The following is a 22500-nucleotide window of genomic DNA, read 5'->3' as shown; positions in this document are numbered from 1 at the left end:
GCTCTGATGATGAAGGTGGGCTTCTGTCTGACTCTGTGCGCGCGGCTGGAGCAGATCATCAGCCTGCGGCCGCTCTTCATCTGTGTGCCGCTCTGGACGCTGCTGACCGGAGCCATGATCCAGCTGGGATACAACATCCTGCCGCAGCGGACCGACTGATGCGGACACATTCAACACACACACACTCTCTCACACATGAACAAACACTAATTGGACTCTTAAAGTTTGATATTTGTACGTTTTATTTCAGGTCGGTTATTTGTGGGTTTATTTCTTTGTTTTCATCTTGTAAATTCATTTCCATCTGCTGATGTTTTATTGGTTTTTTCTCGTGTGAAATCTGAAGTTCATGAATGACGAAAGCGAACACAAACCTGAATAAACCCACAGAACCCGACGTGAACGTGGAAACGCCGGTTCTTGATCCGTCTCTGTTTTTCTCTCCTCGTTCATCTGATTTCTCAATCCAACATCTCGTACAGTTTGAAGACAGCCAATCACAAGAGCTTATGCCAGTGAAGGTCAAAGGTCACGTTTATTTCTAACTCTAACCTGGACGTGAGCAGATGAAGTAGTTACGGTCGTTTTCTTTGATCACTGACAATGACTGCAGGATTACTGGAGTATCTGTAAGAGTTTAACCACATAATCTGACCCGGGTCACTAAAACTGGCTTTAAAATCCATCGTCGCTTCAGTCGACAGTGACTGTAAACGGAGCCGAATCACGTCCATCTGTCTGAAAGCAGAGATAAATGAAAAAGCAATGAAGGATTTTTCTCCAGAAATGTTCAGAAATGGCCGTGTTTGTGTTTGTGGGTGATTTTCAGTAGATTCAGACGTCATTACCTGCGATCTCAGGAAGATGGAGTAAATGGAACTTGAAATCTTATAAGCAACTTCAGAGATGAAGGAACATCAGATTCATATTGGCCGTTAAATTAAAGTACGAAAGTTTCATAATTTGGACAAATTTACATTTACATTTAGTCATTTAGCAGACGCTTTTCTTTAAAGCGACTTACAAATGAGAATAGTTGAAGCGATCAAATCAACACGAGTGCAGCAGTCGGTGCCGATAGCCTAGTGGTTAGCGCCGACACATGGTGCAAATGCGTTCACGGCGACCCGAGTTCGATTCCCGTCTCGAGGTCCTTTGCCGATCCTCTCTGCCCAGTGCTCTCTACTGTCCTATCTGAATAAAGGCACAAAAAGCCCATGAGTGCAACAGTATGTAAGTGCCGTGTCAAGTCCCAGTTTTATCAGCACAGTGCTCGTAGCAAGGGTGTTTTATACAAATAGATGGAGAAAGAGAATCGAAAAAGAAAAGTAAAATAAATCAAGAGTAAGTGCTAATATTACTGGGTCAAGTGTTGATTGAAAAGGAATGTCTTTAGCAGTTTTTTGAAAGACTCTGCTGCTCATGCAGGTCATTCCACCAGCCGGGAACAGACCCGGAGAAGGTCCGTGCGAGTGATTTTGTGCCCCTTTGTGATGGCACCACAAGGCGCCGTCCACTTGCAGAACGCAAGCTTCTGGAGGGCGCGTAAGTCTGAGGTAGTGAGTTTAGGTACAGCGGTGCAGAGCCAGCGGTCGTTCTGTAGGCAAACATCAGAGGCTTGAATTGGATGCGAGCAGCTACTGGCTGATGAAGAGAGGAGTGACGTGCGCTCTCTACGGTTCGTTAAAGACCAGCCTCGCTGCAGCATTCTGGATCAGTTGTAGAGGCTTGACAGAGCATGCTGGAAGACCTGCCAAGAGAGCATTACAATAGACCAGTCTGGATAGAACAAGAGCTTGGACAAGAATTTGTGTGGAATGCTCCGATAGGAAGGGTTTAATCTTCCTAAAGTTGTACAAGGCAAATATGTAGGACCGGGCCATTGTAGCGATATGATCTGTGAAGCAAATCTGACAAATCTGATGACGAGGTCGACACCCTCCCTCTCTCCCACTTCACTTACTGTCCTGTCATAATAAAGGCAAAAACATCAAAAAAAAAAAAAAATCTGATGATCAGGAGATGTTGGGAAGATCCTGGAGAATATCCAGCTACTGGATCAAATAGATCATTTTGTTTTGGATGGATTGACGGATGGACGGATAGAAGGTCGGATGGACGGATGGCGATGGGGAGGTGAATGAGAGTGTTTGATGTATTGAGTGTCTGGCAGCTCAGCTCTTTGTTCTTCAATGTGAAGCAAAATAGACATAAATAGTTAAAGGGTTAGTTCACCCAAAATGAACCCATTAATTACTCTCCCTCATGTCGTTCCACACCCGTAAGACCTTCGTTCATCTTCAGAACACAAATTAAGATATTTTTGATGAAATCCGATGGCTCAGTGAGGCCTGCATAGCCAGCAATGACATTTCCTCTCTCAAGATCCATTAATGTACTAAAAACATATTTAAATCAGGTCATGTGAGTACAGTGGTTCAATATTAATATTATAAAGCCACGAGAATATTTTTGGTGCGCCAAAAAAACAAAATAACGACTTATTTAGTGATGGCCGATTTCAAAACACTGCTTCAGGAAGCTTCAGAGCGTTATGAATCTTTTGTGTCGAATCATGATTCGGATCGCGTGTCAAACCGCTGAAATCACGTGACTTTGGCGCTCCGAACCGCTGATTCGACACACTGATTCATAACGCTCTGAAGTTTCCTGAAGCAGTGTTTTGAAATCGGCCATCACTAAATAAGTCGTTATTTTGTTTTTTTGGCGCACCAAAAATATTCTCGTGGCTTTATAATATTAATATTGAACCACTGTACTCACATGACCTGATTTAAATATGTTTTTAGTACATTAATGGATCTTGAGAGAGGAAATGTCATTGCTGGCTATGCAGGCCTCACTGAGCCATCGGATTTCATCAAAAATATCTTAATTTGTGTTCCGAAGATTAAAGAAGGTCTTACGGGTGTGGAACGACATGAGGGTGAGTAATAAATGACATTATTTTCATTTTTGGGTGAACTAACCCTTTAAATTCGACAGTCTTGCAGCAAGATGAGTGATTTTTAAAGCACAAATATCCCATGTATTCCATGACCATTTATTTACATGCATGCATAATAATGAAACATGAATGAGAAATTGTCCCTGGACCAGCAACGCAGTCTGATAAAGCAGCCGTGAAACACTGAAGCAGGTGAGGAGAGCGTCAGTACAATATATGGCCACCAGGTGGCGCCATTCAGACTCCAGAGACTGATCCTTCCAAAGCAGCTTTACAGAGAAAAGAAGTTAGTAGAACATGAAACATTGTACTTTACACTCTATAGGATGTTTAATTGGATGAGGCAGAAAAACTGTTCAGGCTGTTTTAACAATCAACAGCTTACATATTTTCTGAAATTAAACTTTCATTAATTTAAGTAACTAACCAAGATTTATTAATTAAGATCTAAATTTCACAGACAGGGCTTAGCCTAAGCCAGGATTAGACCTTAGTTCATTTAGGATATTTAAGTAACTTTTATAAATGTACACTAGAAAAAAACATTACTGGTGTTCATCTTGAGACAAAACAATGGGTCTGACATATTTTAAGATATGTCAGTATAAGTTACTCTCAGTTAAAACATGCATTTTAGTCTTAGGACTAGCTTAAGCCTTGTCTGTGAAACCGGGGGAAAGTGTATCAAAGCACCTTCACACTCACACCAGTGTAAAGTGGATCGGTCAGACTGTCTCTGCCTCACACTGGAAACACTTTCACACAGTCAGAGGTCCAGATCTGAGTCCAGTAGAGTCCAGACCTTCAGACTGACCGATGGAGATCCAGTGTATTAACTAACTTCCTCTGACCCTCCAAAACTGAGTGTTTATCAGCTTTATTGACCAATGAGAAGTGCTGATCACTTCCTGCTGTCCGTGTGCCAGAATGTTTCTGTGTGTCATTGGCTGGAGGGAAAGTATTTTTGTACAAGCACTTTCATGCTGATTCTCTGCAACTATGTGTGTGTGTGTGTGTGTGTGTGTGTGTGCACTAAGACAAGTAAATACCGGCGCAGATTGTGTGTGTGTGTGTGTGTTGAGATAAAATGTGGATGATATGACTGTACCCATGTGCCTTGACGTTGTGTAACTGTGTGTGTGCAGAAGAGGGAAGCTATGCGATCGACTGCATGGTCACGTCAGGGCTTGTTGAAGAACATTCCAGAGCTCAGCTGCTCGAAGAAACTTTCTCTTCCATCTCAGACACACTAGAATCAACAGCATCACACACACACATCCTTGTGGTGTCCAAATGACCCCACTAAGATAGTAAGATCAGGAATCCTTCAGTCTGACCCCACAGATAAAAGAATGTTTGACTATAGTATGACCCTACACTACACTAACCCTACCCGTCACAGGAACCTAACATCATTTTAACATTCTTTTATATAAAACATAGTCATTTTTAAAATGTTGAAACATTCTTATATATATATAAACAATGTTATAAGGTTCTTATATATAAGCATGTTTCAACATTTTAAAAATGTCAACATTAAGTCTCATATAAAAGATTTTGTCCTTGTGGGGATCAAAGGAGTCAAAGATTCTGTACCTTTCGTACTTTGTAGGGTCAACTGGTATTAATTACAAGTACACACACACACACACACACTATGGCCGAATGGGTTTTCTAGCTCTAGTTCATCTTGAGTGTCTCTTTTCACTATGAATATCATTTCATCCTTCGGTCTGTAAAAAGGAGCAGAAATCGTGTTTATGAAGCAGGAACCGTTCAGATGGATGAACGTCTAGTTACTGATGTAATCCCTGTGGGTGAGTTTGCCTCACATTACCAGTATTTACGTCACATTCTGTTCTGGAGTTTTGTGTGTATCGTACATTAGTGATTTTATCACACATAATCTATAATGTTTATAACATATAAAAGTCTCATGGCTTTGGAAAAAGGCCCGTATTTGAATTGCATCACTTTAAATGTGTTCACATGTGCTGAAAAATCAACTTGTGTGCGTCTGATTAAACATTATACTTCTTTCTATACATAAAATCACAGTGTTCAACAGCTTCCAAACCCCAAATGAAAAAGACGGCCAATTTATTCTTAGTTACAATAAATGCAAATTATTCTAACTAAAAAGTCTGTGCTGCACGGAGGTAGAGAGAGTAAAGCTCTTGAAATATAAAGCAGCACTGATGGTTTTTGGATTGTACATTTAATTAGGCAGAGACATTCATAGTGTCCAATAGAAATCATCTGATTCGGTCATTAGCGGCAGATCCAAACCAATGAAACACACTCAGAGGCAAGCGCATCTGTACACCTCTTGAATTACCTCAGGACTGTACTGCATATAAACAATTCATCTTGATATGCCAGATAATGTCAGAAATTAAATGTTTCATCATGAATACTAAACTGAACTTTCTGGCTGATGAGAACATGCTTTGACCGGATGAATAAAATCGCTCCAATGTCTGGCGATCACTGAAAAACACGGGAAATTATTCACACTCAACATCAATAATCAGACATGAGTCTGAGACAATGCTGTGTGGACGGTGACGCTGTTAAATACCCGTATGTCAGCGCGGAAGAGGAGGGTCTAACCTGGCTCAGGGAAGTGGACGGGAGCAGATTCAGCCAATCAGAGATGAACTCATGAGACGCTCTGATTGACAATCAGACCTGACAGTGAGGAACAAGGAATCCGAGCACGTTTTTGATTGACGTGAGCTTCCGTCCAATCGACGTAGCAGAAGTTCCAGCTCTTGACCAATCACAGCCAGAGGAGCTGCAGGGGGCGTGACCGGCGGCAGCGGCTTTCGGGCGGTCCGGTTGTGTGTTCAGTGTGAATGTGGCAGCCGCAGGGAGGGGCGCGCTGTTTATTTCATTATTAAAAGTCATTTCTGAGTGAAATTAAAAGTGATTTATAACGTCGAATATTCGTCAGCTTCACAGCGCGACTCGCGCGCCGCCGCTCGCTCTCTTTGTGCCGTTTCATCGCAGGGACGGAGAGGAACATGGGGCCATAGAAATGTTGGAATAATCGCTCAAAAGACTCTTTTCCTGAACATATTTATATTTATTTATTCTTTTGCTTTGTGGATGAATGAAACGTCCTGTCAGGATGGAGCAGGTGAATATCCTGAAGAGATTCATTGAAGCCATGAGAAGCGGCGAGCAGAAAGGAGAAGATAACTTCAGCTCGGACTTCATGGTGAGACACACTGATGAAATAACGACACACACACACACACACACACACACATCTGATTACCTTCACTTTACTGAGAGGGTCTCATCTACAGTCACTGAGAGCAGCTCACTGCGGCCTACACACACACACACACACACACACACACACACTCTCTCTCTCACACACACACACACACACACACACACACACACACACACACACACACTCTCACACACACACACACACACACACACACACTCTCACACACACACACACACACACTCACACACACACTCTCTCACACACACATATTCACACACATATTCACACACACACACACACACACACACACACACACACACTCACACACACATACACACACACACTCTCACACACACATATACACACACACACACACTCTCACACTCTCTCACACACACACACACACACACACACACACACAGGTACATGTTGAAACAGACACATTGTCTCCATATGTGTAGCTCGTGATCAGGCAGTGCTGCTGTTGATGTTGTTGTTGTTACATTGAATGTTGTGACTGAAACATTGTGAACAAATAAACAGAAAAACATCCTCAAACATCTTAACACACACACACACACACACACACACACTCTTCTCTCGCTCTCATGTCGACTTCTTTTGACACAAGTGGATTGACAGCAGTGTTGTTGTTGTGTAATGAAGTGTGTGTGTGTGTGTGTGTGTGTGTGTTTGACACTTTAAGGAAAGAGTCTGAACTGAGTCACGTGATCAGAGCTGTTTGTGCTTCTGTTCCTCTGGATGATCATGACGGAGGTGAAGCGCCACTCCTTTATTTCTCTTCTTCTTCTTCATCTCGTGTCGGTGACGATGACCCCGGCTGATGAAGGTCAGAGCATCAGTCAGTGTTTGTACTGCTGTTGTTGGTCCTGTTGGTCTCTGATCTGCAGCAGTGTGTTGTGGGTAATCAGATGTGTTTGAAGGTCAGTGAGGGGTCAGAGGTCAGGGACTGTTTCTGCTGCTCTGATTTTATTCGGTGTTTTCAAGAGCTTATGTGGACAGAAGTCGCTCCAGTAAAGCTCAGAAATTCCCAGAAGCACTTACAGGAAGTGATGTAACAATAGTCTTGTGTGTGATCTGCTGCAGGCTTGTAAGCATCTTATTGTGCGTTGTAGTGTGTGTCGGTCTTTTTGATTTGCGTTGTGAGGATTATTTCATGTCTTTATATGGGTTATATCGCTCGACCTCTGCCAGATGCAGAGGATTATGGGAAGGCTAGAGCAGTGAGGCTTTCTCCTGAATCACAGCTGTGTGTGTGTGTGTGTGTGTGTCTGTCCGTCCATGTGTGTCTGTCCGTCCGTGTGTGTCTGTCCGTCCGTGTGTGTGTGTGTGTGTGTCTGTCCGTCCGTGTGTGTCTGTCCGTCCGTGTGTGTCTGTCCGTCCGTGTGTGTGTGTGTGTGTGTGTGTCTGTCCGTCCATGTGTGTCTGTCTGTCCGTCCGTGTGTGTGTGTGTGTGTCTGTCCGTCCGTGTGTGTGTGTGTGTCTGTGTGTGTGTGTGCTTGTTTTCATGATTTATGAGGACACTAATGTGTATAATGACGGGTATTACACTGATATTACGACGTAAACATGAAATATGAGGATATTTCATGAGTTCTCATATTTAAAATAGCTTTAAAAACACACTAAACAATGTTTTAGTAAAAATGTAAAAATGCAGATGGTGCATGTGAGTGTGTGAGTGAGAGTGTGTGAGTGAGAGTGTGTGAGTGAGAGTGTGTGAGTGTGCGTTTTTGTGACATATCAGGACACAAATGTGTATAATGACATAGGTATTACAAGAAGAGGTGACTTATGAGGACATTACTCCATGTCTCCACTTTTCAAAAGGGTTATAAATCATACAGAATGAGTTTTTGTGAGAAAGTAAAAGTGTGCACAGTTTCCTGTTATGGGTAGGGGTTAGTGTAGGGGGAGAGAAAATACAGTTTGTACAGTATAAAAACCATTACGCCTATGGAATGACCCACAATTCACAAAAACAAACGTGTGTGTGAGTGTGTGTGTGTGTGTGTGTGTGAGTGTGTTCTGACCTTGACATCCACATCCTGTTTTGTGTAAAAATACATCTAGTGAGAAACAAGTGTGTGTTCATCCCTCCATCCTGCTTTCCTGTGTCCATAACTGTCAGTGTGTGTGTGTGTGTGGTGGGGGGGGGGTGACTTTCAGACATGACTTATGAGGACATTACTCCATGTCTCCACTTTTCAAAAGGGTTATAAATCACACAGAATGAGTTTTTGTGAGAAAGTAAAAGTGTGCACAGTTTCCTGTTATGGGTAGGGTTAGTGTAGGGGGAGAGAAAATACAGTTTGTACAGTATAAAAACCATTACGCCTATGGAATGACCCACAATTCACAAAAACAAATGTGTGTGTGTGTGTGTGTGTGTGTGTGTGTGTGTGTGTTGTGAATCATCCGCAGGTCTTCAGAGGGGGTAAATTTCACTGACCAGGTGTTTCCTCCCTCTCTCTCTCACAGGTGAGTTAGGGTGAGGGGAAGGTGAGGTTAGGGTGAGGTTAGGGTGAGTTAGGGTGAGTTAGGGTGAGGGGAAGGTGGGTGAGTGAGGGTGAGTTAGGGTGAGGGTGGGTGGGTGGGTGAGTTAGGGTGAGGTGAGGGTGAGTTAGGGTGAGAGTGAGGTGAGGGTGAGTGAGAGTGAGTGAGTTAGGGTGAGGGTGGGTGAGGTGAGGGTGAGTGAGTTAGGGTGAGGGTGAGTGAGGGTGAGTTAGGGTGAGGTGAGGTTAGGGTGAGGTTAGGGTGAGGTTAGGGTGAGGGGAAGGTGGGTGAGTGAGGGTGAGTTAGGGTGAGGGTGGGTGAGTGAGTTAGGGTGAGGGTGGGTGAGTTAGGGTGAGTGAGGGTGAGTTAGGGTGAGTGAGGGTGAGTTAGGGTGAGTGAGGGTGAGTTAGGGTGAGAGTGAGGTGAGGGTGAGTGAGAGTGAGTGAGTTAGGGTGAGGGTGGGTGAGGTGAGGGTGAGTGAGGTGAGGGTGAGTGAGGGTGAGTTAGGGTGAGAGTGAGGTGAGGGTGAGTGAGAGTGAGTGAGTTAGGGTGAGGGTGGGTGAGGTGAGGGTGAGTGAGTTAGGGTGAGGGTGGGTGAGGTGAGGGTGAGTTAGGGTGAGGGTGAGTGAGAGTGAGTGAGTTAGGGTGAGGGTGGGTGAGGTGAGGGTGAGTGAGTTAGGGTGAGGGTGGGTGAGTTAGGGTGAGAGTGAGGTGAGGGTGAGTGAGAGTGAGTGAGTTAGGGTGAGGGTGGGTGAGGTGAGGGTGAGGTTAGGGTGAGTGAGGGTGAGGGTGAGTTAGGGTGAGGGGAAGGTGAGTGAGGGTGAGTTAGGGTGAGGTGAGGTTAGGGTGAGTGAGGGTGAGTGAGGGTGAGGGTACCTGCAACCTGATGTCACCTGTTGGTGTTTGGGTTCCTTGCTGCTGTCGCCTTTGGCTTGCTTAGTTGGGGACACTTGACATTTATTCATCAGTGCTTTGATCTGCCTGCATTGACACTATTCTAAGAGTTAGGGTGAGGGGAAGGTGAGTGAGTTAGGGTGAGTGAGGGTGAGTTAGGGTGAGTGAGGGTGAGTTAGGGTGAGGGGAAGGTGAGTGAGGGTGAGGGGAAGGTGAGTGAGGGTGAGTTAGGGTGAGGGGAAGGTTAGGGTGAGTGAGGGTGAGTTAGGGTGAGAGTGAGGTGAGGGTGAGTGAGAGTGAGTGAGTTAGGGCGAGGGTGGGTGAGTGAGTTAGGGTGAGGGTGGGTGAGTGAGTTAGGGTGAGGGTGGGTGAGGGGAAGGTGAGTGAGGGTGAGGTTAGGGTGAGTGAGGGTGAGTGAGTGAGGGTGAGTTAGGGTGAGGGGAAGGTGAGTGAGGGTGAGTTAGGGTGAGGTGAGGTTAGGGTGAGTGAGGGTGAGTTAGGGTGAGGGGAAGGTGAGTGAGGGTGAGTGAGTGAGGGTGAGGTTAGGGTGAGTGAGGGTGAGTTAGGGTGAGGGGAAGGTGAGTGAGGGTGAGTTAGGGTGAGGGGAAGGTGAGTGAGGGTGAGGTGAGGGTGAGTGAGGGTGGGGTGAGGGTGAGTTAGGGTGAGGGGAAGGTGAGTGAGTTAGGGTGAGGGTGGGTGAGGTGTGAGTGAGGGTGGGGTGAGGGTGAGTTAGGGTGAGGGGAAGGTGAGTGAGTTAGGGTGAGGGTGGGTGAGGTGTGAGTGAGGGTGGGGTGAGGGTGAGTTAGGGTGAGGGGAAGGTGAGGTGAGGGTGAGGGTGAGTGAGTGAGGGTGAGTTAGGGTGAGTGAGTTAGGGTGAGTGAGGGTGAGTGAGGGTACCTGCAACCTGAATCATAACAAAGCACTGTTCGCCGGAGGAGAACTGGCCCCCCGACTGAGCCTGGTTTCTCCCAAGGTTTTTTTCTCCATTTTAACACCTATTTGCCACTTGTTTGCCACCTGATGTCACCTGTTGGTGTTTGGGTTCCTTGCTGCTGTCGCCTTTGGCTTGCTTAGTTGGGGACACTTGACATTTATTCATCAGTGCTTTGATCTGCCTGCATTGACACTATTTAAGAGCTGCTGTGCAGCCAAAATAATATACCAGTTATCACTGTAAAGCTGCTTTGACACAAACTGCATTGTAAAAAGCGCTATATAAATAAAGGTGACTTGACTTGAGTGAGTGAGGGTGAGTGAGGGTGAGTTAGCTCTCAGTTATTTGTTGCAGCTGGACGGGATGCGTTTATGAATGTTTAGGGATGTTGAATCATGATGTGAAGGTGGACACAATCCACACGTGATTGTGTGTGTGTGTGTGTGTGTGTGTGTCACCAGTCAGTTTTGAGTCACTGCTGCTGTCAGTAGTTCATTATAACCCAATTTAGAATAACTAGTCCAGGGGTAGGCAAGTTCGGTCCTAGAGAGCCGCTGTCCTGCTGAGTTTAGCTCCAACCTTAATCAAACACACCTGAACAAGCTAATCAAACTCTTCAGGATTACTAAGGCTATAGGCAGCTGAAGGGTTTTTTTCAGGGTTGGAGCTAAACTCTGCAGGACAGCAGCTCTCTAGGACCGAACTTGCCTACCCCTGAACTAGTCTCATGTAATCACACTTCTGACTTTTTTCTTGCGTTTGGTGTCTGTTTGTTGAGAGTGGATTATCATACAGTAATAGATGGACTGATATAAACCGGAGCGGTCAGTGATCTCCATCATCACACTTGTTGTGGGTCCGTCTGTAGTGGTTACAGACATATTACATCAATGGAAGTCTGAGACAGATAAATGTGTGTGTGTGTGTGTGTGTGGTGTGACGTGCCAGTCTGCTATGTGGGCGTTGGCTCTGACGGGTGGGCCAGGAAATTGACCAATGAGAAGACAACGCAGCAGAACTGTGTCACGTCGGCCATTGTTCCTCCCCAACACTGGCAGGAAAGGAAGTATGACGGCCCACACACACACACACACACACACACACACACACACACACACACACACACACACACACACACACACACACACACACACACAGAGAGAGAGAGAGCTTCCTGTGTTTGATGAGCCACTTGGTGGAGGAGAAACACAGACATGATGCTTGAACATGCGTGTTGCTAACATGAGCACAAGTAGTTTATTGACAGAAAGGAATCTACTAGGTATGAGTGGATGTTGTGTGGATGTTGTGTGGGTGTTGTGTGGATGTCAGGGCTGGGACAATAAATCGATTAATCTCGATTCATGGATTGATTCTGAGAGTAGGCATGTGACGGTATCAAATTTTCATGTTGCGATTAATTGATGAAGCTTTTATCACAGTATACGGTATTATCATGATATTAAAAAAACAATTTTTGTCATAGTTTAACAGGTTTAAGAACTCTTTTTGAAAGAAAACAAAAACAACTGACTGATTTTATTATAAAGAACAACAGATAACACTTTACTCTATTTAATGCATTAACTAAGATTGAGCAATAGCTACATTTGTTACAGAAAGTGTTATTTTTTGTTAATGTTGTTAGTTTTATCTCAGGTCCATTGAATAAGTTATTTTGAATTTAGTAATGTTATTAAACAGTAACTAAGAAATTAACATTAATTAATAATAATGAATACTTTATAAGTACTTTTATTGTCAGTTTAGTGATAATGAATTAACATGTTAACTAATGAAGCTGTATGTTTTCAAAGTTTTACTGAACAATAACAAATAATCAGAACATTTCTAATCATTAGGGCATGTTGTGGTCCAGACTAAAATATAAAAATGTTTAGGTTTGAAAATAAATATCCTTTTAAGTCTTTTTTAGGTATTCAGTATTTGGTGCTGTGATGAACAACACTGAGATTACAAAAAAATGAATGGCTGTTTGAAGCATTTTAAAAACTTCACTAGCGCACTTACTTTGTTTGCACGGTTTCCGTGGTAACCGCTGCATTTCTGCTGTTCCATCAGCGCCCTCTGCTGTCAGAGAGTGAACGCGCACTTTCATTAAGCTCGTCTCCTTCACTCGTTCCGCCATGTGCCACATGCACGTTGGGATTGTTTACATCTGAGCGCGTGTCCTTTTGACGCAGAATACAGCGGTGTTGTGCATTTTATACGATTGATGGGTAAAGTATTCTTAATTGCCTTATAAAAAAATAATAATTGGTAATAAATTATTATTTACGGTATTCTGAAGTGCCCACGATTACAATATCGTGCATATTCATTATCGCTATTTATCGCATTACCGAATATCGGCACAAGTCTAATTCTGAGCTTAGTTTTTAACAGCAGATGGTGCTCTAGGCTAGTTCTATGCTCACAAAGAAGAGCGCTTGTGCGTTCGGCTATGCACTTGCACCTCAGAATTTAGATTAATTTAAACAGTCCACTGCAAACATCCTTGTAATTCGCTTCAACCTTTTTGAACTTTATGAATTATTATTTCATAGAAGGTTCAAGTGGAGTGTGTGTGTGTGTGTGTGTGTGAGGAACTGGAAGCAAGCAGAGTACGGCTGTTTCTAAAGTGTGCAGTGACATCTCAGAATCGATCCATAATCATTTCTTGATTCACATTTCAACGATTAATTGTCCCAGCCCTAGTGAAAGTTGTCTGGAAGTTGTCTGGATGTACAGTAGCAGCCCTGATGTGCTCCAGACATTCACACAAACATGAACCAACACACTTACTTTTACATTTACACTAGGGGTTAAACGGATCGTTGTAGACCCATGATCCGTACGGACCAGGACACACGGTTCGGCAGGCATGTGATTTCACGGATTAATTTCAGGTTTTACTGCCATAGACTGAAATTTGCACGTGTTTTGTCTTGCTAGTTTACACATTGAAATATTTTAAACCTTTCCAGCACTAGAATTTAATTCTGTAGGACGGAAACTCTGAAATGGATTCCTCTTTCTCATCTACTTGCACTTGGATGGACACATACATACATACATACATACACACACACACACACACACACACACACGCACACACACTGAGGTCAGAATTACCACACTAACTCCATCTTCTATGTTGTGTTCGCACACGTTCCTCCTGCAGTGATGTCTGAATGGCTTTGTCTGTTAACTCATTTATTGATGATGTGTTTGTTTTCTCTCTGCTGTGAATGTCTGTGGCTAAACACAATCCTAAACACAAAGCTGTTCCGTGTGTCTTTTACAGAGATTACGCCGATTATCAACCAAATACAGAACAGAGAAGATCTACCCCACTAATGTAGGAGAGCAGGAGGACAATGTGAAGAAAAACCGATACAAAGACATTCTGCCGTGTGAGTAAACGGACATGATCCAGCGCTAACCTAACGCTTACGTGTGTCAGTTATGAGATCACATGACTGTTTGTTCATGATGTTAACAGGGATGATGATGATGATGGTGGTGTGAGGAAGGGTTGTGGTGTTGTCAAATGAATCTGATCTGGTGTGTGTGTGTGTATCTGCTGACACGATGATGTCTTTCTCTCGCACGTCAGTCGACCACAGCCGTGTGAAGGTGACGTTAAAAACATCCAACCAGGACACAGATTACATCAATGCAAACTTCATCAAGGTACTGAAGACGTCCTGTGCTGCTCTGCGGCCTTTCCTGTCTCTCTAGACGCCCTTCAGCATGTGTGTGTGAATGCAAACACGTATATCAGCGCAATCGAAGTTACACTCCACTCAGAAGCTGTTTTTCTTTCTTTTCCTGATGTGACACACATAAGCATCAACTAGAGTCTCAGTCCGATGAAGCTGTAGAGACCGTAGATTGCTGTGATCATGTGATTGGTCAGATCTGTGTGTGTGTGTGTGTGTGTGTGTGTAGGGAATAGACGGGCCGGAGGCTTACATCGCTACTCAGGGGCCGCTGCCCAACACCGTGCTGGATTTCTGGAGGATGATCTGGGAATACAAGGTTGCGGTGAGTGATTCTACTGTGTGTGTGTGTGTGTGTGTGAGTGAGTGTGTGTTTGTGTGTGTGTGAGTGTGAGTGTGTGAGTGAAAGTATGTGTGCACGTGTTTTTCGATTTATGAGGACACTAATGTGTATAATGAGGGGTATTACACTGGTATTACAACGTAAACATGAAATATGAGGACATTTCATGAGTTCTCATATTTTAGCTTTAAAAACACACTAAACAATTAGTTTTATTAAAAATGTAAAAATGCAGACGGTGTTCTGTGATGGTTAGGGTTAGTGTAGGGGGAGAAAATGAATGTACAGTTTGTACAGTATAAAAACCATTACGTCTACGGAGAGTCCTCACTAAGCAAAACAAACCTGTCTGTGTGTGTGTGTGTTCTCATAAGTGACGCGTGACTTCCTGTTCTGCAGGTCATCGTGATGGCGTGTCGAGAGTTTGAGATGGGAAGGGTAAGAATGAATTCCGTGTGGATTCTCTCTTTCAGTCATGAACGCTTTGGTTCACAGACACAAACATGTTCTTCACTCTCTTTCCTCTGCAGAAGAAGTGTGAGCGTTATTTCCCCATGTTTGGAGACGAGCCTGTGACGTTCGGGCCCTTCAGGATCTTGTGTGTGAGTCCGCATCACATTCCCAAATCTGATCTGAGGAACTTTCACATGTGGGAATAAACTGAGCATGTATCTGATTTCCCCTCAATGTTCTTCACTGTGAGCAGCAGTCAGATGTGACTGTGATACTGCGATATATATATATATATATATATATATATATATATATATATATATATATATATATATATATATATATATATAATTTTTGTTAACAAATTTAGCTCCTGTTATCTGCTTTAAAGATTCTTCAGATTTTTATGTGCGAGTAGTTTTGTGCTCTTGACATCAAACCGCATCACCAACAGGTTCATGTAGATCTGAGAATGTAATTCAGACGTAATCAGTGTCTGATATGGGCTTCATTTAAAATGTCACGTTAACAACCTTCCAAAAACAAAATCACATTCAGCCGGAGACGAGCCGTCAGGAATCCGTAAAGTCAAACGTTTGTTTTTCAGGAGTCTGAGCAGCCAAGGACGGATTATTTCATCCGGACACTTACAGTGGAGTTTGATCATGTGAGTCTGTCTCAGTCCGTCTCAGTCTGTCTGTTGTGGCGGTTCAGTTTTTTTTAACCGTCAGTCTGTGTTTCTCTCTCTGTCTGTCAGGAAACCCGTCGAGTGACGCAGTTCCATTATGTGAACTGGCCTGATCACGACGTCCCGTCATCTTTCGATTCCATATTGGACATGATTGCTCTGATGAGGGAATATCAGGAGCATGACGACGTTCCCATCTGCGTCCATTGCAGGTATCAGATCCGCTTGTGTCTGATGATCTTGTGTTTAGAAAGAGCGGCATCATGACCTCTTCAGGCTGATTTATACTTCTGCGTCGAGTGTATGCCGTAGCTACGGCATAGGCTGTTTGTACCACGCGTAGCCTACGACGTAACCTGACGTGCACCTCTTCCAAAATGTAACGACGCTTCAATTCTACACGGACCGCAAGCGCTGTGATTGGTCTGCTAGAACCCCTCCCTCAGGTCAAAAAACTGCCGCAGCGCAATAGGAGAAGATCGAGCGTTTACAACTTCCATAGGAATGAAAACGCTCTGTTTCAGAGGACACATGCAGTCATACTGCAACAAAAGTCGTTACCTATTTGCCGCTTCTCTGCCATTTCTATTTGTAAGCTTCTCTGACAACGTACATGACAAGCTGCTTCTTCTTCAGCTTTTGCCTTGATACACCACATGACCGCGGACACTGCCTCCTAGTGGTCTGTATGCACGTAGACGCGGACAATGACGTAGAAGTATAAATGAAAACAGACGCCTATCCTACGGCACAGAGGCTCCGGCGTAGGTCCGACGCAGAAGTATAAATCCGCCTTTATATGATCTTATATGAACACACACATGCTCACGTGAAGAACGGTAGCGTTGACTTTCTCTGGCTTCATTCTGATGGCCTATAATCACAGATGAACGACAGGCTGAGGTTAGGGTTAAAGTCTTCATGAAAGCTGTTTCTTCAGCTGTGCTGGTCTTTTCTTCTCTATTGTGTCGTATATCTGAGTGAAACGCTTCTGGAACAAGAACAAATGTAGGGCGGGGCTTGATTTTGTCTCTGGGGAATTGATTGGATGGTTGTGGTTTGCTATTGGTGGATCTCATGTGAGTGACAGGTTGCCCCGCCCTCGTCATCAGAGAAGAGAAGAGATGCTGCAAGAGGAAGGAGAAGATATTCTGATTCAAGATTACCAGAACGTGAATTTAACACAGTAATGATGTGCAGCGATAAATTATTTATAATAAACTGCAATATTCCATAAAAACAAGAACTGTCCATTGTGATTTCACTGTATTTAAGTCAGGCTTTTATGGGCTCCGAATGTAGATCAGAGTTCAAGAGCTGATGGGAAGAAACTGTTAGTGATGATGATGATGATGATGATCAGATGCGGATGGGCGAGAGGAACCAGCGATGGCCTTCTGATCTGTGCTGTTTAACATGTTTAATAGTTTCATATGAAATGACTGTTTGGGTGTGTGTGTGTGTGTGTGTGTGATCAGTGTGTGATCGGTGTGTTCTGACTGCATGTATGTGTTGTTCATTTGTTGACAGTGCCGGCTGTGGGCGAACAGGAGCCATCTGTGCCATCGACTACACCTGGAACCTGCTGAAAGCTGGGGTAACACACACACACACACACACACACACACACACACACACACACACACACACACACACACACACTTGAGTCTCGCCGTTGAATTGATGACATCACTGTGTTTTTTTGCAGAGAATTCCTGAAGATTTTAACGTTTTCCATCTGATTCAGGAGATGAGGACGCAGCGCCATTCTGCAGTTCAGACCAAAGTAAACGAAACTACACACACGTCACATGCTTACACACACGTCACACACACTGTACCACTGACAGGTTTAGCGTATCAAAGACTTTGAGTTCACAGCTCGAACGTGAATTAAACAAAAAACTTTGCAGTTGGTAGTCATGAACTTTAACGCCGGTTTCACACCGAAAGCATGATCTGCTCGTGAGCAACGCATATTTTTTTCACGTACATGTTAACCAGTGGGTGCATTCACACCAGGAGGAGTGTCACGTGAGCAGCAGTGAAGCGGCGGTTTCTATTTTTGCTGCGCTGCTGGCGCTCAATTAAAGTGAAAGCACACTTTTGATGGGCAAAATAAATATGATTTCACACAAAAAGTGCTCAAAATGCACAGAGTTTTAACAAGAATTGGAGTAAATCAGAAAAGAAAATGAAGAATAAACAATATTTATAGAAGATTTACCCATTTAAACTTGTTTTTAATTATCCATTTTGGGTGAAAGTATGGTGTATTTTAAAAAAACTAAAGTAAACTAGCCAAAAAATATGATGGCCTATATAAACATTCTTGTAGTTACACAGACGGGTATCAAAATCTAACCCGAGTTTGCGCTCTTTTTTTTTTTTTTTTTTTTTTCTCTGAGTTTGTCGTCTTGTAAACAAGTGCACGCGGCAGATGATGTAAAACACAAAGCTTACCTCATTCATGTGCAGCAAGACTTTCAAGACTATCAAGTTTACAAATGACCAACTTATAAAAACTAGTTTATAGTTGTTTTTGTAAAGAAACGCTCACTTTATCTGGAGCTGCTGACCTCTGACCTCCTGTTTCTCTCTGTGTGACAGGAGCAGTACGAGCTGGTTCATCGAGCCATTGCACAGCTCTTTGAGAAACAGCTGATGCTTCTGGAGAGTCCGACTAACTCTGAGCTCACAGATGGGATGGTGAGACACACACACACACACACACACACACACACACACAATCTGCTCTAGAAAGACAGGAATGTTGGTTGAGAGAAATTAAACAATGAACAATAGAAACAATGAAGCTTTACTTCCTGTTTGAAAAGCCTGATGTACAGACACAATGGAGTGTGGCTGCACACACACACACACACACACACACACACACACACACACAGAGTTAGGGTGCACTGTTCGCTGTTGGCCAGAGGAGAACTGCCCCCCCGACTGAGCCTGGTTTCTCCCAAGGGTTTTTTTTGTCACCTGATGGCGTGTGGGTTCCTCTGGCTTAATATTAACACTTAATATTCAACAATATTACTGATCTGCCTGCATTGACACCACTGAACTGAGCTGGACGATGACATCACCGTTTTCTCCAGAGCTGCTGTATAGATAAATGAACTAAATTAATAACTATTGATTTTGACAACGGAATGAATCAACACTGAACTTAAGATGGACAATGGCACCATTTTCTTCTAGATCTGCTGTACAGCCAAAACATCCAGTTATCGCTGTGAAGCTGCTGAGACACAATCTGCATTGTAAAAAACACTATATAAATAAAGGTGACTTGACTCTCTCTCACCACAGGAAGAGGGCAGCCCAGAAAAACTCGGTCAGAATTCAGACGAGGAACGATGGGACACGCCGCCTCCCAAACCGCCCCGTATCCGCAGGTAAGAGGCCTCCAGAATTGACCCTTGAACTCAGAGTGCAGTGATGAAGGAACAGCATCTGAAACTGAAGATCCTCATTTCACAGAATGTGTTTGTTTTTGTTGATTAATTTAAATTATTTTGAGAACATGTATTTGATGTGATCTCGTGACCTGCACGAATGTTCGGTGTTTATGTTTTCTTTCTTCTCTCAGTAATCAGGTGGAGGGCGACGTGAAGGAGGAGATTCTACAGCCGCCAGAGCCGCACCCCGTCCCGCCCATCCTCACGCCGTCTCCGCCCTCGGCCTTCCCTACGGTCACAAACGTGCGGCAGGACAACGACCGATACCATCCCAAACCCATCCTGCACGTGCTAGAGTCGGATCAGAACCCCGACCTCAACGAGAACTACAACAACAAGCCTGCGCAGGACGTCCCGGCGCCGCCCGCTGAGGACCGGCGTCTGGAGCGCAAGCTGAGCATCGAGATCAAGAAGGTTCCCCTGCAGGAAGGGCCGCGCAGCTTCGAGGGGAACAGCGTCCTGCAGCGATCGCACGCCTTCAAGCGCTCCAACACCAGCAGCAGCTCCATGTCCGAGGAGTCCGACGACCCGCCGCGCCCCAACCACCTGCCGCTGAAGGCCGAGAAGGGTCACGCCGCCTGGTCCGTGTCCAGTCCCGACAGAGCAGCCTCTCCGCCGGAGCGATCGCCCAGTCCCGCCGCGCCGCCCAGAGCTGCGCTGAGCTTCACCAACCCGCTGCATTCGGACTTCCCTGACGACAGTCGGTCTGGGATCTCCACGGCAACCAGCACGGTTACGGCAGCGCAGCAGAGCGACCGCGTCCCGCGCAGAGTCACGCCGATGTCCATCGCTGGGCAGAGTCTCCCGACACACACCTCCTCCGGTATGTTCCTAAGTTTCCTCGCACATTCCGCTCATCCGTCTGCTTCCTTTCCTAGTTCTCACTTCCTTCCAGTCACGTGACTCTCATTTGATCAGGTCGGTGTTTTAGTTGCACAGACGTGACGATTGTAGAAGCTTCACTGTGGCTGCAGTGTGTCACTTTGAGTCTGAGTTCACAGACGGAATGAGAGCGAGTTTGATGGTCTTTAGGAAGTGGACGTGTGTGTTTGTGTGTGCGCAGAGATGATCCTGGGGTCTTTAGGTCACCTGATCAAATGCAGCTTTTTTCTGCCTCTGAACTATGCTGATGCTGCCTGTGTAGGGCACTCAATAGGGTTGTGGGGCTGAAGGCATGATGGTAGTGTGTATTTGGCTCACGTGGGTTGATCTGGGATTGTGTCGGGGTTGATGCTGCGGTCAGCTGGGTAAACGCTCGGCATGGTCTGAACGTGTGTGTGTGTGTGTGTGTGTGTGTGAGAGAGAGAGTGCTCTGTGTGTGTGTGTGTGTGTGTGTGTGTGTGAGAGAGAGAGTGCTCTGTGTGTGTGTGTGTGTGTGTGTGTGTGTGCGCTGTGGTTGGTAACGGTGCTCTTTTTGCCTCAGACTGTGACGGCAGTGGCGATTCACCTCCTCCTCTTCCTGAGAGAACCGCAGAGTCCTTCCTAATGGCCACAGGTGCGTCTCTCTCTCCAGCCACACGAGGGCAGCAGAGGCTCTGAGACAGACGCGTCACTTCCTGCTTCGGTAGTGAAAAGGGATCTTGTTCCACTGTGCAGTGTGACGCTGCTCACAGAATTCAGACAATGAAGATTTACTTTCAGTTCATTGCGTGTTAGTTTTGTCCAGTGGTGAACATCAGTGTAATGAGACAGACACACACACACACACACACACACACACACACACACACACACACACACACACACACACAGTGAATCTCGGCCCTCCATTACGGCCCGCAGCGACTGACGTGATTGTTATAGAATATAAAAGACAACAGCTGTTTTTATGGAAAAATTTGCATGTTTCCCAGTGTTCCCAGTTGTTTTAGTGTGTCTGTGTTTATGGGTGAATCTCAGCAGCTTGTGTGTGTGTGTGTGTGTGTGTGTGTGTGTGTTGATTTGTTGAGTTTAAGGCAAGTTGATCACTGATGGGTCATTAAAGGTTCACCAGCAGCTTCACACACACTCACTCGTCTGTTTCATTGTTAATGAGGAATAACGTGTCATCAGAGATCATCGTTACAATGCCGTCTGTCCGAACTTCCTTTAACTTTTCCGTGGTGTTTCTTCAGACCCCACAGATGTGAAGCTGCCGCCGGCCGAAGCCGCTTCAGAAGAGCGTCAGGTGAGACGCAGCGTCCGTCTTTCTGTTGTAACCGCCAGAGAACGAGAGCTTTAACCGTCTGCTCTTTCCTTCACAGGGATCCGGAAACACACAAACTCCTGCTAGTCCTCCAAAGACCGGTATGTCACACTACAGCTGCACAATATTACCATGATCAATATTATGTGTTTTCTCAGTTTTGGCCAATGAATCACACTCAAAATATGAGCGCATGGAGGAGGAAAAAAACCATGTGTAACCATAACTGTACAGAAAGAAAGAAAGAAAGAAAGAATGAATGAATGAATGAATGAATGACTGCTCGTAGAGTCTCGCCTTCGCCCGCCAGTCTCTCCGGCATGATGATGCGTTAACTACAACTACGCTCTCAACCAGTTACGGTCACACGCGTGTAGCATTAACATGATAACGGATCCGTATCTCCAGCTCAAACATCAGCTAAATGCAGTTTGATGTGATTTCTCCCATAATGAAACAAATGGCTGATGGTGAAGATGTGCGTTTGTTTGGCTGTGTGTTCGTGCGCATGACGCCAGTTCTGATTTTCTTTTTTTAGATGCTGAGCAGAAGAACGGAAAGGGCCCAGATTCGCCCCCGAGCGTCCCGAAGGAGAAGAGGACTGAGGCTGAGATCGGTGAGTGATGGAGCAGATGAAGGCTTTTCGTGTGCGATTTGCCAGTTCTCTGAACCGTCTTTGTGCCCGTCAGGATTCGGCAGCCGCTGCTCTCATCCCAAAGGCCCGCGGGAGCCTCCGTCGGAGTGGACGTGACTCTCCTCGCACACGCTCAAACCCGTCACACGCTCCTCTTTATTCTCTATAAGTGCCACCATAGATGGACGTCAAAGACTCTGCGCCCTCATCTCTGACTTACACAATCTGAAAGCTACCAAGATAATCTCCCATGATGCACCTGTGCAGCTATTGCTGCCACTGCCATGGATTCACTGATTCACTGTGCTGGTGCTAAACGTCTCGCTGGGACCAGAAACCTGCCTTATTCCTCCCGTCGACTGGACCAGGATCCATTTGTAACTCAGTGCATCTTCTGCAGTAGTTTTAGTCGCTGACTGTGAACGGCCGGAGAACT

At 44.9% G+C, this 22500-nt stretch overlaps 2 protein-coding genes across 6 annotated transcripts in view; both read left to right on the top strand.

Moving 5' to 3' along the window:
- The window catches only part of LOC125245543 (transmembrane protein 60-like), an 872-nt gene extending 475 nt beyond the window's left edge, over nucleotides 1-397 (top strand). Inside the window, exon 2 of the mRNA XM_048156198.1 lies at nucleotides 1-397. This exon is cut by the window's left edge and continues 219 nt beyond it. Coding sequence (XP_048012155.1) covers nucleotides 1-159 — 159 coding nt within the window. The 3' untranslated portion in view covers nucleotides 160-397.
- A 5375-nt stretch (nucleotides 398-5772) lies between these two features.
- The window catches only part of ptpn12 (protein tyrosine phosphatase non-receptor type 12), a 17314-nt gene continuing 586 nt past the window's right edge, over nucleotides 5773-22500 (top strand). Inside the window, exons 1-19 of one of the 5 annotated variants that reach the window (XM_048155244.1) lie at nucleotides 5773-6194; nucleotides 6922-7065; nucleotides 13868-13976; nucleotides 14180-14256; nucleotides 14515-14610; nucleotides 15028-15066; nucleotides 15159-15230; nucleotides 15689-15748; nucleotides 15839-15981; nucleotides 17300-17366; nucleotides 17478-17555; nucleotides 18380-18478; nucleotides 19097-19182; nucleotides 19377-20068; nucleotides 20669-20740; nucleotides 21360-21412; nucleotides 21489-21531; nucleotides 21969-22046; nucleotides 22120-22500. The exon at nucleotides 22120-22500 is cut by the window's right edge and continues 586 nt beyond it. In XM_048155244.1, coding sequence (XP_048011201.1) covers nucleotides 7060-7065; nucleotides 13868-13976; nucleotides 14180-14256; nucleotides 14515-14610; nucleotides 15028-15066; nucleotides 15159-15230; nucleotides 15689-15748; nucleotides 15839-15981; nucleotides 17300-17366; nucleotides 17478-17555; nucleotides 18380-18478; nucleotides 19097-19182; nucleotides 19377-20068; nucleotides 20669-20740; nucleotides 21360-21412; nucleotides 21489-21531; nucleotides 21969-22046; nucleotides 22120-22181 — 1932 coding nt within the window. In that variant the 5' untranslated portion in view covers nucleotides 5773-6194; nucleotides 6922-7059 and the 3' untranslated portion in view covers nucleotides 22182-22500. Of the gene's footprint in view, nucleotides 6195-6921; nucleotides 7066-13867; nucleotides 13977-14065; nucleotides 14257-14514; nucleotides 14611-15027; nucleotides 15067-15158; nucleotides 15231-15688; nucleotides 15749-15838; nucleotides 15982-17299; nucleotides 17367-17477; nucleotides 17556-18379; nucleotides 18479-19096; nucleotides 19183-19376; nucleotides 20069-20668; nucleotides 20810-21359; nucleotides 21413-21488; nucleotides 21532-21968; nucleotides 22047-22119 lie in introns of those variants that run through there. The other 4 variants (XM_048155245.1, XM_048155241.1, XM_048155242.1 and 1 more) reach the window with 4 other exon arrangements.

This window comes from Megalobrama amblycephala, linkage group LG14 (assembly GCF_018812025.1).
Source record: "Megalobrama amblycephala isolate DHTTF-2021 linkage group LG14, ASM1881202v1, whole genome shotgun sequence".
Lineage (NCBI taxonomy): Eukaryota > Metazoa > Chordata > Actinopteri > Cypriniformes > Xenocyprididae > Megalobrama > Megalobrama amblycephala.
Note: the sequence above shows the minus strand (reverse complement) of the source record. Positions and strands in the feature narration are given on the sequence as shown.